The 14,116-nt window shown below is 52.3% G+C and overlaps 5 protein-coding genes across 5 annotated transcripts; 2 read left to right on the forward strand and 3 right to left on the reverse strand.

Annotated features, from left to right (window-relative positions):
• Positions 1-7: 7 nt before the first annotated feature.
• On the reverse strand, positions 8-2,626 carry LMH87_007907 (uncharacterized protein; the record flags this gene model as incomplete). The annotated part of the gene is made up of 1 exon (XM_056200907.1): positions 8-2,626. The coding sequence occupies one exon, from the start codon at positions 2,624-2,626 to the stop codon at positions 8-10; it is 2,619 nt and encodes an 872-aa protein (XP_056057777.1).
• A 1,484-nt stretch (positions 2,627-4,110) lies between these two features.
• Positions 4,111-5,901, reverse strand: LMH87_007908 (uncharacterized protein; the record flags this gene model as incomplete). Its single annotated transcript, XM_056200919.1, has 4 exons — positions 4,111-4,198; positions 4,249-4,577; positions 4,640-5,421; positions 5,511-5,901. The coding sequence occupies 4 exons, from the start codon at positions 5,899-5,901 to the stop codon at positions 4,111-4,113; spliced, it is 1,590 nt and encodes a 529-aa protein (XP_056057778.1).
• Positions 5,902-6,771: 870 nt separating this feature from the next.
• On the reverse strand, positions 6,772-8,597 carry LMH87_007909 (uncharacterized protein; the record flags this gene model as incomplete). Its single annotated transcript, XM_056200931.1, has 5 exons — positions 6,772-7,504; positions 7,566-8,058; positions 8,121-8,200; positions 8,261-8,307; positions 8,385-8,597. The coding sequence occupies 5 exons, from the start codon at positions 8,595-8,597 to the stop codon at positions 6,772-6,774; spliced, it is 1,566 nt and encodes a 521-aa protein (XP_056057779.1).
• A 1,309-nt stretch (positions 8,598-9,906) lies between these two features.
• LMH87_007910 (uncharacterized protein) lies at positions 9,907-11,307 on the forward strand (the record flags this gene model as incomplete). Its single annotated transcript, XM_056200942.1, has 1 exon — positions 9,907-11,307. One exon carries the CDS (start codon positions 9,907-9,909, stop codon positions 11,305-11,307), a length of 1,401 nt encoding a protein of 466 aa, XP_056057780.1.
• Positions 11,308-13,160: 1,853 nt separating this feature from the next.
• Positions 13,161-13,490, forward strand: LMH87_007911 (uncharacterized protein; the record flags this gene model as incomplete). Its single annotated transcript, XM_056200953.1, has 1 exon — positions 13,161-13,490. One exon carries the CDS (start codon positions 13,161-13,163, stop codon positions 13,488-13,490), a length of 330 nt encoding a protein of 109 aa, XP_056057781.1.
• Positions 13,491-14,116: the final 626 nt, after the last annotated feature.

A 14,116-nucleotide genomic window follows, 5' to 3' on the forward strand; every position in this document is an offset into this window, starting at 1 on the left:
TGCCAAATCATGACGATGTTGGTGTAGCAGCGTAAGGTCCGTACTCGTATCTCTTATTATTCTCTTCGACCCACCACCGCGCAATGAAGGCCGCCTCCTCTGCCCATTTGGCTTCTTCCTTGCCGTAGCGTCTCTGGATCTTGTCTAGAAACGCGCGAAACTCAAAAGCTTGCACCGAATCCGTGTCGGTGGGGTCAGACTCGAGGTCTGTAAACTGCCACTCCACGTCATGAATGACGGGCACGACTAGGCGCCATGTCTTGTGCCGTCTATCGCGGACACCCAGCATGGCTCGCCCGGGGTTCATGACGATAAATTGCCAATTGCGCAATTCGTCCTCGTTGCTGACCTCTGTCGGGTTCTCAACTCTGTAGTCAGAGTGTCTAAGCTTGCGAATGAGGGACTGGCCTTCATAGTTTACCATTAGGTCCCCGGCGGCTTTGCTGGCAGCTTCGGATAGAGAGCCCGTCTCGCGAAGCAGATCCAGGACCGTAGGCAAAATTTCCATGGTGCTCACCGAGTCGTTGACGTCGATTGGAGGAAGGCTTGGGTGAGACATGACGACGGGGATATGGTTGCACCCAGCGTTGGGGTTGTGGTACGAAGCTGGCTTGTTGTTCTCTGGCAGGGAGATGCCGTGGTCGCCAGTGACAATGACAAGAGTCTCATTGGCAACCCCTTCGTCGTCCAGGACGCCCAGGATCTTGCCGAGCCATCGATCATCGTATCCGACCGCGTTGATGTAATGCGATAAATCGTCCCATCGGCCACTGGCAAGTGGAACATATTGCTCTTCGGCCGGGATGGCGTATGGATGATGAGTCGTACTGGTGAGATGCGTCAAGAACACACGTTCATTGCTTTGCTTCGCAGAGGAGAAGGTGTCACGGAAGTAATCCAATAATGGCGCTTCCGCCATACCGAAATAGTTGATGTCCGGAAGATCGACCTTGCCAAATTTGGCGGCATTCGACCGCAGGTAGCGTGCACCGATAATATTGTCTTTGGGAAAGCCGAATTGTTCGGTGCTCGTGTCGGCGTGGTCGTAGCTAAGCGTCACGGACTGAAGATATTGGGAACGCCATGGGCTCTCTGCTGTGTCGTTTTGATCGAGAAACGAAAAGGCCTCCAGGATTTGCGGCAGGCAGGGTTGGTAAATGTGGTGGATGTACTCTTTGTTGAAATCGGCAACGAGGGGCCAGATGCCACACATTGTTCCAATCATGCTCTTGCGCGTATATGTCGAGGCAGTGTTGGCGTCCTTAAAGTTGATTCCTCCTCTGCGAGTGGTGTTTTCGTGCTCGAAGCCGTCGTCGTAATCGCCCGTCAGATAGTTTGCCGTTTGTGTCAGTGTCTCGAGACGAGCAATGGATTCGCCGGAGAGCTTGTTGTGAGGGGCTGCCTCTTCGAATCGTCGCCAAATTAAGTCGTCCTTCTTAAGCGGGAACACGTCCTTTCGAGTACTCTCCAAGACAACGAGTACAATATGCTTGATAGACACATCAGCCAGACTATTTTTCAACTCCGGCAGCAGGTCTTGGTCCATGTTGGAAATCTTGAGGGGATCGGCCTCGGCGCTGTAGTGCGGCCGGCCTGCTTGATACCAGTCTTCAAATCCCTTCAGTACATTGTCTTCGGGCAACCAATCGAGCCGAATAGGCTCGGCAAGGGCTGTTCTGTCGTCCCATGCGTAGTTGATACCGACGTCGTTGTAAGGGCGGATATCGCGGAGTATCGAAGCAGACTCTTTGAAATCGACAAAGGGAATGAGCGGCGTCGTCCAGGACATGAAGATTAGGGCACCCTCGTAGGGGCGCAGTAGATAGAAGATCACCTGAAGAACGATGAATCCGCTCCACACTGATCGCCAAAATCGGCTTTCGACCGCTGATCCTGGGGTCCCGGGTCGGATGTCGTCGTCTCGTTTCTCTTCCAGGCTCACAGGATCGTCTAGCGCATCGGAGGGAATTCGGGCGAATCCGTGGCTCGAATCGGCTCGGCGTCGCTGCACGAAATACTGGTAAGGCCATTTCACCGCATCGATAGCGGCGCCCCCAATTCTGAAGATGTTGTTTTGGAAGAAACCCGCGACAGCCGTAATGCAGCATAGTACTGTGAGGAGTGTCACGAGGCCAGAAAGGAGGACGCCGCGAGAGCCCGAGTCACTAGCAAAGGCGACATCGCGCCAGCGGACCTCAGCTCTCGCATAGAGGAAAAAGGTAATGTTGACGACGGAGATCAGAGCCGAGAAAAGGCTCACGATGGAGTTCAACGCCCGTCCAAGTATGCGTAGCAGGATGTGCTTTCGGGAGGTGCTGTGGGACCACTCTGTCAAGTATCGAAGGGCCAAGAGCAGGACAAAGTCTTGCATGAAAAAGGACAGCATCCAAATGACCAAGTCTCTTCTCAGGAGCGCTCTCTCGCGAGCGACGACGTGGATAATCTTGGCGGCGACGATGGCGACAGCCACAAAGGCAAAGGCGAATTTTCGGTTTGCTGCTTTGGGAAACGGCGCGAGCAGAGCCAAAGGAGCGCGCGACGCAAACAAGGCTACAGCGACTGCATATTGCCGGGCTTTCGACAGACACTGGCGATCGCCAATCGGCCGGGAGTGGCTGCCATTCATATTGGCAGAGGCGATCGAGTTGTCGAAAGGCGAACAAAAAAGTACTCCAACAACAACCTTTTTAGGGTTTGGAGGATATGCAAATGTCGCGTGAGCAAACCAGACGATCCGGAGAGCCAAGCAACGGCATGTTTCTCCCTTATACACTGGCACAGGTTTTGCGTTGCCAAGACGGGGGCCGCTTCGGCGCCGCACACAGCGACCGCGTAAACCCACCACCCCTTACGCCAGGGGGAAAAAGTCCGGACTCGTCAACTGGAGCAGGCGGCTTGAGAGCTGGAGTAGTGGCTTGGCGACGCCCCGTGGCTGGCCAGTAGTGCTGGCTCGTCTTCCACCAAAGTCCGTCTCTGTATTATTAGACACATTTTAGCGGCCCCTTTCCAGGCGCATGACGTAGGCGAACGTGCCAGCCGTGGCCGAAGTTGCCGGCCGTTGGGCAGCTTGCGAGAGCTGGCTTGCGTGTGGGCAAGGATCTCTCACATTGTTGTTTTGTTGGCTGCCTTTGACGGGAAGCGGTTCGGGCATTGGCGCCGCCCGGTTTATTTGCGACGCCTATGCTTGGCGTGCATCTCACGACGGGAAACAGCAGGTTTGTGTTATTCTACTGAGTGGGTCGTAAAAGGATTTATACCGGGCCTGACGGAAAGATTTAAAATAGAGCTTATTGTAGCTGGACTTTGCGAGCAGGCATTCACTGCAAATTAATGCCTGCCGGTAATATGCTGGGTCTAGCAGGTAATACGATCGAGCTGCCCACGATCAGCGAAAATGGGGAGAGCACGCGACCAGGCTGTGCAGCGTCTTCTTGGTTGCTTACGCCCAGACAGCCACACTGGAGACCAATTCGTGCGACAATGTGGCGTGCCTTCCAGATGTTGCTTTTCCAAGACGCGCCCCTTGACGCCCTAATAACACAACACGAGCATTTACTAGCCTGTTTGCCTGTGGATGCACGCCAAGCTGAAAGCTAAAGACTAGGCTAACAAATAGTAGATGAAGTGACTCAAATACGGCTGCCACACCCGTAGTCATCTTGTAGTAAAATTGTACAACTGTAAAATTGCGGAGAACTGGGAGCCTCGAAAAGATTCTGGTCCAGTGCTAATGACAATAGCATATGTTTAGCGCATGAAGAAAGTGCCCGGAGCACCCGAGAAACAAAATCGGAGACTTCTACGCGTGGTGAGAAGTCTCGCCAATTTTTTTTGGTCCAACATCAGCCACACATAGGTTATACGCGTTTCAGACATAGTTGTGCTACCAGATATTTCATGGTTCTCTTTCTCTGACTAGGGTGTGCCTTGAACGTGCAATCTAGGAAACAAACTTTTCGCACAAAATGCTGTTCAAAACTCCGCAAATATGCAATCTATCGATACACCCGTTTCTGCTCGTGCTGCTCATGATGCCCCTTTCCCCCCTTGGGTCCAAACACGCCTCCCGTATTAGCGCGCGCATTGTGAGAGGTGGCGTAGCTGCCCGCACTACCCGGACGCATTACGGTCTCTCGCCTCTGACGCGGCCTTCTGCCAGTCGACCTTTAAGATATAGTAATATTCGATGACAGAAACACTGTTTCAAGGTTAGTTGAAGCTGCGCGGGGGAAGTTGGGAATAACTCACACAAAAAGACCGCCTGTGATGCCCGTCCACATGCCTTTGATTTTCCAATCGAAGTAGAAGGCGAGCGTCAATGATGTGGGTAGTGCGATCAAATAGTGACCAATTACATTCACCGGCCCGCCGATCGACTGCTTGCCGATGCCACGGAGGATGCCGTGGGCGCCTGCACTGACACCGTCCCAGAAAACAGCAATGGCAACAACGGGTAGGGTAGTTGCGGTGATGGCGATGACTGCCTCATCGCTTGTGAGAAGTAAAGGTATGTACCATCGAAGCGTCACGCATAGAACAATGTTCATCGCGCTGATGAGGCACGAAACAATGACAGCCTATTCAATCCATTAGTTCCCTGCGATACCAGAAGAAGAAGAAAGCTGACGCCGTAGCTTACCACTTTAGATGCTATTTTCGCCGAATCCACGACGCCACCGCCTATCAAGCTGGCAACTCTGGTGGAGGAAGCCACAGATACCGAAAAGGGGATCTGATACAGCAGCGCAACAATCGTGAAGATGGCGCTCTGCGCTGCGAGATAGTCCGTGCCAAAGCGACTTGACAAAAGTGTGATGAGCTCAAACGCAAGCCATTCCGCCAGCACCATGATCATTCCCGGCAAGGCAAGGCGGATCATGATGCCCCAGTTGACAAAAGCCTTCTTGTCAAACCCTCCCCAGCACTGAGAACCGTTGACGAATTTGATATAGAGTACAAGAAGCATGGCGAGAAAATTTCTCGATATCACGACACCAATCGGGGCACCAATGAATCCAAGCTCAAGCTTCCACACCAGCAGCCAGTTGATGAAAATGTTCACCGGCGCAACGATGAGGATGATGTACGAGATTTCGCGAAACAGCCCTTGTGCTTGAAGAATGCGCTTTCCGGTCTCGAAAGTGATGTACGCCGGGATGGAAAAAATCATAACCTTGAGGTAGCTGCTGGCAAGACGGGCCGTTTCTGCGTCGACAATACGCCCCAGGATGCTCTCAGAGCACAACCACAATATCGAGACGGGTACAGCTGCGCAGGACAGAAACCAAAAGCATCTCTGGCACTGTATGCCTACCAAGTGCTTGCGGCCATCACCATAAGCCTGCGCACACAACGTATCGAGGCTGGTTGCGAGGCCGATGAAGGGCGCAAGGCAGGTCATGGCTGCAGTCATATTCGCCACTGTGAGGAGTTAGCATGCACACGCGCCTGGTCTAGTGACAGCTTCGAACCTGTCACGGTGTGACGGAACAAAGAGGTGGTGTACTTACAGGCGACTGCGGCTAGCTGCTGCTTGCCAAGTTTGCCCACGGCGAAGACGCTGGTGGCATTGATCGAGAACTGCAGGAAAAATGTGATGATGAGAGGCGGCGAGGATTTCAGGACCATCTTGATCTCTCTTGCCCAGCTGGGGTCCCCTTGAGCAGGCAAGTCATCCCAATCGCTTCCTTTTTTCTGCTCGCCACTCTCAGCGTCATATCGGCCGTCAATGTTTCCCAGCAACGCTGAGGATTCAGTTGGCGTTGCCAATGCCCCATATTCGTCGCCCTCGTCATTCGAACGCTCCCGTGGCTGCGGCGCCGTAGATGCATCTGCACGGTTCGCGGGGTTGCAGGAGTCCCCGCGCTGCTCCTCGGAGCGTCCACTAATCTGTCCGGCCATGAGTAACGCTGGCGCAGTTCAAGCTTTTCGACTCGGAGAACCTGGGTAACCTGCTCGGTTCTTTCGTAGAGACGCAAGCAATTGGACCGAGTGAACGGGTGCAAGAGAAGGAAAGAGAAGGAGGGAATTTGAGACTGGGGCCATTGCAATTTTTAAATGCGAGCATATTGTAATAAAAAAAAATGACGAGCTGGACACACGGTTTTTCCCTGTCTAGGTCTGGCCGACCGTTAAGTGGGCTTATACCGCCAGCACTAGCCCGCGATAGGATAGACGGGGTGAGCGTGCCGAGACAGAATCCATCGGTGGCGCCAGCATCATTTGGTGAGTGACAACGGGAAGTTGTGCACATCACAAGACATGGCGCAACTTGTCTGACATTCATGTCCTGAAGGGCGCGCAATGGAAAGACGAGGAGATGAACAAGAACGCTTCGAGATCTGATGTATAAATCGAGGTTTCTGTTCCTCCTAGAGCCGCCAGAATTTGGAGCAAATTGCGGCTCTTCAAACCCCCCCCAGGCAGGCAGTGAGGCTGAACTTGACGATGAGGCGAGCCCAGGCAGCAATGTATAAATGGAGCTCGAAGCCAGCCCGAGCCTTGCGACAGTGCATCGATCACAGACATTTTGATATTAGTAGACACATGTCTACATACTAACCGACAATTAATGTGGTGTAAGGTGTGACTGCATTAGGCGGGGTTATTGACAGCATCTCGGCGCTATCGGCTGCAACTACATGTCGTCATGAGCCAGGCCCGCGCGCAATCTATTACTGTCGAACAACAAACACCAATATGCTCTGAAGCCGGATATCAAGAGGCCTTTTGTGTCTACCAGAATGTAACTTGCAATCGAAGAACTCGAAATCACCTTGTAGCTCCTACCTGAGGTGCTTCGTACTCCCCTCGCCGCCAGAACCAGAACAGCAAAACAAAAATGGACAATCCGCCTGTTATCAACGACGAATAGTTCATGTTCGATGCTGTCACCGGTAATGAGTAGGGGAAGCAGAAAATGACGATGAAAGCCAGGATGTATACGCAAACAATGGCGTTCACGATGAACCCCACTGGGCCCCCCATCCAAAACCACCCAGGCGTCAGCTTTGAGCGACCATTGACCAAATGCGGAAGAATGGCAGTGAGATATGAAAGAGTGGAAAGGATGATGTAGGACCCGACAAATGCATTAAAGGCTGTCGTCGAACCCACGTAGATGCACCCCATGATTGTGCAGATGCCACCGCAGAGGAGCGTCGCATTGAATGGGTTGTGAAACCGGGGGTGGATCTGGCGAAAGACACGGCTGAATGGCGTGGCGTTGTCGCGGGACAAGGTCCAGAATGTGCGACCTGCCGTAATGTAGCAGCCAATGGCAGTAATAAAAGTCGGAATGAAGGCAATGACGAGTAAACCTAGTGCGCCGCTTCGTGTGCCCGTCGCTTGATGATACAGGCCTGCGAGAGGAAATATCGGCGTTGAGCTGAGGGCACCAGGAAGGTCGTGAATCGAGTAAAAAATTGCAATCATGTAGACAAATGCTGTAGTGAAACCGATGATGTACTGCGCGGCCATAGCTTTCGGGATGTTGCGACTCGGCCTATGGGTTTTCGAGTCAGCTGCAAGTACAATCGATGTGCTTTTTGTCAGGTTGTACGTACTCGGGTATCTCCTCTGCGAGATGCGCAACGCAATCGGTGCTGCCCACGGCAAAGGCACCATTCAACATGCCGGCGACGAAAACAAACCCGTTGTCCGAGTATCCGGTTTCGTTTGTCCACTGCTGCCACACGTCTTTGTTGGAGGCGTACGGGGTGTTGTTGACGCTGGGCATCACTGCGCAGACAATGATTGTGACCAAGACGCCAGAGATGATGAAGAACAGCCCAATGTTTCCCAGAGCAGGAAGAGCTTTGTTGCCGAAGAGAACAATGGCACAGCAGATCCAGGTGCAAATCATGTAGCTGACAAAGACGTGCCATGGCTGCGCTTTGAAGTCGACATGGAACAGGCTGTACATGCTGACAGTCTGGTTTGCGACAATGGAGGACATGGAGGCTGCGCCGAAGATCCAGGCGAAAAAGTTCCACCAGCCAGCAAACCAGCCAAAGATGCGTCCGTATCGACCGGCGTTTACGGTTGCCCAGTGGTATACTAGTGTCAAATTAGAATGCACAGAAGAAGAATCTGGGATGCAAGCATGTTTAAAAACGAACCTCCGCTCGAAGATGGCATCGCCGATGCCAGCTCGGCAATGGATGCTGCGATCAGCCAGTAGAATACCGATACAGCGATGCTGTAGCGCATCACGGTCAGAAATCAATATTCGACTGGCAACGGGCGTGAGAGCACTCACAACTCATATATGACACCAGGGGGTCCTCCATTGTAGATAGCAATAGCCTATAAAACGGGCGATAGTTAGTTTCGTCGTGTTCTTTGCTGACCGACAGTCTGTCGCTGTAAGAGGGTGAACGGACCACGCTGCCGCCTATTGCCGTCCAAGAGTTGCCCGTCGTAGCAGCGATGCCGCATATATTGAGTAACGAAAAATTTCGCCCCAGCTCTTGCTTGTGCCCAGAAGCGTTTGTGAGCTCGTTGGACGTATGGCGATCAAAAGAGGGGGAGTCCTTTGTTGCTCGCAGCGGCAGTGACTCTGCTGGTTTCTCGCCGACTGCCTCGTGAGAAGCCATTGCGGCTTAAAGCCAAGGTGCTGTGCCTGGATCGCTACACAGCAATTTTGAGAGGGCAAGCAAGAAGAAAGAGCATCGTCCGGTTGCCGTAAAAGGTGTTTGAGATGTGAGCAGAAAGGGGTGGCGACGATCGTCTTTATCAATAACTACCGTGCACTAAAGTCAATCTGAGGCTGCGCCCTCCCTCAGATAAAGCTAGTGGCCGCTCTCGCTCGTTATAGGGGCCATTTATTCTCCGCGGCCCCCACGACCACTAATAAGTTATAAAGCAATTGAGGCTGCGTATATTAATTAGAGCCTGGTTTGACATGGTGCTAGTGTGACGAAAGTGCTGGGCGCTTTGCCAATTGCTGTGTGGAAGTTACATCGTGCAGCCACAGCGACATGCGTTGTACAGTGAGGCAGCCTGATCTGTCGGAATTGAAATTTCCTCCTTGTTCTGCTCTCACGTTTTGAAAGGTCGTAGCCAGCTTAGACTCTTCAATGCGGAGTAGTTACTCGCTAGTTAATGCATACGCGTCGGAGATTGCGACCTTCCAAACGTGGAATGGCCTCTTATCGCTATATGAAAGCATTCCAAAGTTTATCTGGCGACTTCCACATGGCCAAGGTATGACTGGATTAACGTTTGTTTATCAATCAACGTCGTCTGTACATATTTCCAGCCATGTGCACGGTCTTCTCGCTATCCAGTTGGGCGGCAGTAGCCGCCGCGGAAGCCTAAAGGGTTAAGTACGACACTTTAGACACCTGATGTGCATCATTTGCTACTTCGAGCCACTCGGTGGTCCCTGCATGCAGATACAAGCCTTGTTTACATACTGGTGAACTTGCTATTTGACACCAAAGGATATTCAACCAGCCTATGAACCTTTGGACTAAGGCCTATTATGTCTGACTGAATGCGAACATGTAGTGACTTTTTTTTTTTTTTGAACCGTGAGTGTTGTTCCCCGCACAAGACACTACGCCCGAGGCCTCGCCCCATCTCCGTCTGGCCGGCTTCGACCGCAGTAGTTGAGACTTGAGAGGGACACCTCAAAGAATAAAACTCTGAGGCAAAATAACGATCAACACAGCATACAATTTATCGGTAGATCTTAAGCGGCTATGGTAACAGAATTGTTTAAATAGCGTGAGTGACCACGCAGTCCAGCCGGGCAGTCTGGGGAGACCCCAGCGTGACGAGGTTGTCCTAAGTGCACATATGTAGCTGCCAAAACGGGCCAATCAACGTCAGTTGACCAGCATGTCGAGGAGCTGCTTGTTCCCAGACTGCCAGCATTTTCAGACTTCTCCTCTATGCAAAATGAAACAAATCACAGCCATTGGGGCCTTGGCCTTGGCCTTGGCCAGAGCTATTTCGGCAGACATTGCTTGCAATTTCAACGTCAGCAGTGCCTTTGCGGCGGCCAACGGTTGCGATGCCAATTGCTTCAACATTCTGCGACACGCGAACGTTTATGACCACACGCAAGTCGGTCTCGATTTCGATTTTAGATTTTACGACACGGCCCATAACTTCACAGCCTCCAAGCCCGGAGACTTGCTAAAGCTCCAAGCAGCGGACCCTGTGCCCCTCAACATCAAAGCCGGGACGACAGTATATCGAATGCAATACACCTCCTTGGACTTGGACGGCAAAACGATTGTGCCATCGACTGGGTTCATTGCTTTTCCCTATGCGCCCCTTGGCAGCCCCAGCTGTTCAAAATATCACTCGGTCGCGTTTGCGCATGGCACAATCGGTGTATATCGCGGGTGCGCACCGTCCAACGGCCCGGCGCTCTTTGACTACGATAGCTGGCAGCTGCTCCTGGAGCGCGGCTACGCTGTCATCGCGACGGACTTTGCTGGCCTTGGCAACAACGAAACCCTGCACAAATATTGCAGTTTTCCTGCGCAGGCAAATGATATATACTACTCAATGGTCGCTGCGAGAAGCGCTTTCGGTAATGTGCTCAGCCGCAAATGGATGAGCGTTGGCCACTCAGAGGGCGGTGGTGCTGTCTGGAAGCTGGCGGAGAGTGATCTTCTCAGTTCGGAAACTCATCAGTACTTGGGCACTGTCGCCTTGGCACCAGCCACACACATAATTGACATGGCTATTGATGGATTGCTCGATTCTGGAGGCGAAGATTCAGACTCTGGAGGATTCGCGAGCTATGCGCCGTCACTCGCTATAGGCATTCAGCGATTCCAGCCATCCTATAACCTGACTCTGCTCGGCCCTAAAATGCGCCAACGGTTGGCTATCGCGGACCGCGCCCAGGTTTGCGCGACTGCTCTGGCGGGACTGACGATTGACTTGAAGCTAGAAGAAATCATCAGCCTAGAGGGAGCGGTCGGCGATTTGCCTTTGCTGCAAGAATGGCAGAACAAGACCGCACCGTCGGACGGCCGCGCATTGACGCCGATACTCGTTGTACAGGGCCTCAATGACACTAGCATTCTCCCTCAAACAACAAAGAACGCGGTCGACAGAGCATGCCGGGTTGGCAATACTATACATCTCAGCCTGTACCCTGGAATCGAGCACTCTCCGTCAGTTTCGGCTTCTGCGCCAGAGTGGCTTAATTGGATGGACGCGAGGTTCTCTGGACAGCCTTTGGCGACTAATTGCTCAACTGTTACGAGAGCGCCTTTTGGTAACGGTGCTCATATGAAGTTGCCTCCCGAGGACGACATGAAAGAGGAATACGGTTTGTAAATAATACAATGTATTTTTTAAACTTTATTTTTCACGGTTGTATTTGAACTTTGTGTTGATTCCTCGTTTTGCTGTGCTGCGTCGCGCCTGCAAGACGCTGCAGCATACCTAGGCTCCAACTCCTCCATTTATCCGCGCCGATTATGTTCACGTATGTATAGCAATCGGAGACTTAGGTTGATAGAAGTGGCCGCCGAAGGAACGCAGATTCTGCAATAACATTTTGGAACTTACAATGCCTTGCCTATTTAGCGATTTCCGGTGAGGCAAGAAAGCAAGTATTTTATCAAACCATGGGCTCAATAGTAGTGGGAAAGTGCATGCCCAAAGAAAACCATCCGCACTTGACATGAAGCTAGGCACAATGTCTTTGTACTTAACGGCAGGTCCGATTTGATTTTCTGGCTAGAGAGAAGTTTGTATCTGGTGGCTTACGGATGTGCCCTCGCGACGCAAGAGCTGTATTTAATGGTGCAGTAGGCTACCCTGCACTGGTGGGAGAATACTCGCCTCTATTGATTGTGTCCACATGAGCTGGCTAGATCGATGCCGCCTCACTGAACCAGCTGAGATTTATGCTATATGCATCATGGTATCGTTACGGATTCAATTTTACCTTGAATTGGACTGCGGTGTTGTTAACGAAGCCAATTCACCCACGAGGTCAACGCGCAAAATGTCTCGCTGGCCTACGCTGCGACCCCCAAGGCGAGTGTATAACCTGTGCGTTTGACCCAGTTCTTGCAAGCCACCGTGGATCTTCGGGGGAAGCGATGGACAAATGCAGTAGCAACAAGGCAACAGGCGGTGGTTCATCAAGGGTGGGTTGCAAGAGCCAATGAAGCCTTCAACGTGCAGCCACCGGAGTTGACATCTGAGGGATCCGGGAGGCTCACCTCTCTTCTCCGTTGTAAAAAGCCGGGTGGTTTTGCATCCGGCCGACATGCGCACACCAAACCCCGAGCAAGCCATGCAGGATAGTTCTCGTTCACTTCTAGAACCCAGATTTTCCGTGCTACGATTCCAACCTGCCTCATTCGATCGTAGCGGCGGGGCAGCTGAATGCTTATACACGGAAACTAGAGCGTAGCGGCCCTGGCCCCCGCCCGCGTACGCAGCGAAAAGAGTATAGCAGCTGTTATCCCTCCAGGCCCTGCTGCAGGTTGAGCTGAGGTCCCTGAATCCTTCCGCCCCAGAGCATAGTCCAGTACGTTTACACTGGGCAAAAATGGCCTGGGAATGATTCTAGCCTTGGTCTCTCATCCACATCCCGACCTGCTAGCGCGCGCCAGTCAGCACAACGGACTTTGTGTATACGAGCGGCATCTGTTCCCTCATACAACGCCTATTGTATAGATTCAGTGCTTGTGAAGTCAATGAGCTGTCGGTAATATAGGACAAGTCGTTTTGGGCTATAGTACCATCTTTGCTTCTCTTGCCTCGCGTTGTTTTGGTTGCAGTTCGCTACTACTAGGCCTTGAGGCACTGTACGTGCAAAGAGCCGCACGCTATTGAGAGATGGCGACAAGTCGATTGTGACCTTGCCCAAGCTAGACGTCGACGGACTTCAGCCTCGAATTTTAAGCATTTTAGCTCATGGATCCCTCGATAAACAGGATAACGTGCGGGGCGGACTATGCTCTCCGGCAAGGTCTGGCAAGTTTTCCTTGGAACTGTTCAGTAGGTAGCAGGTTGGGTTGCTTGAGAGGTTCCTCGTTGACTATAAAAGGCTCAGGCATCCTGCGTAAATTTGTTGGGTTTGGTCAGTAAAATAAACAGCCTTCATATTCTCTTTCTACATACCAAAACCGAAACAACTCTTCCTCTTCTCTTCCACTTTGCCATCGTTCATCATGAAGACCGCCGTCGTGTTTGCCGCTCTTGCCGTCGCCGCCTCGGCGTACCGCTGCAAGTTTGACCGCATCCAGGACCAGTTCCCGCAGCTGTGCTCTGACTCGGGCAAGGTCGGCGACCAGACCGAGGGCGACAAGTGCTCCAACAAGCACAGCAACTCGTGCTACAAGGTGCACCACGGCACCCCCGGCGACGCCAACTGCAAGCTGTACATTACGGCCGGCAAGGGCTGCGACGCGACCGACGAGGTCTACGCCGTCGTGCCGTGCACGCCCGGCATGTCTCACTTTGAGCCCCGCGAGCACAGCTACGTTGTTCGCTGCGACTAGAAAGGGAGATGTAAAATGAAAATGGGTGGATGTATTGTGCGACTGTTGGCGAGTATTGGACCATTTGGGCGATTATAGAGGGCGGCCAATCTTTGGTGTGCCTGGTGGCGGGCTATTTCGAGCGCCACCATGTACACCTCGCATACATCATATCAAGAGGGCATCAATATAGCCAGATAGCCCTATGATAAGGAATAGACCTGACACCTTATCAACTTATTTCATGACCTTGCTGCTTACATACTCTTTCGTACTGACGCATAGCTATGTATGCCTACACTCTATCTTTGAAGATGTTACAAGCCTCGCCTTTTCTCATTCTCTCCTATTGCCTGTTTGCTATAAAATATTGACGAACAATTGACAGCTCCTGGTCCTTCCTTGTTCCCCTCCTGCCCTCTACCCACGTTGTGGATCTGAGACCAGTGGACCGCTGCCGTCGAGACAGATTGCCCTACCAAGACCATCAACGGACAAGGCGCTCTCTGTGCCAGATAATTATCAGTTTTGGGCCGCAATAGCTTCGCCCCTATTGGATCCTCTGGCGCACCCGATCCTCACAACCTTCTCGATCCTGCTCTGTACGGGCGCGACTCATGTCAGCCTTTCAGCCGTGAGATGATCGG

The sequence above is a fragment of the Akanthomyces muscarius genome (assembly GCF_028009165.1).
Source record: "Akanthomyces muscarius strain Ve6 chromosome Unknown contig_15, whole genome shotgun sequence".
In the NCBI taxonomy this organism is placed as follows: Eukaryota; Fungi; Ascomycota; class Sordariomycetes; order Hypocreales; family Cordycipitaceae; genus Akanthomyces; species Akanthomyces muscarius.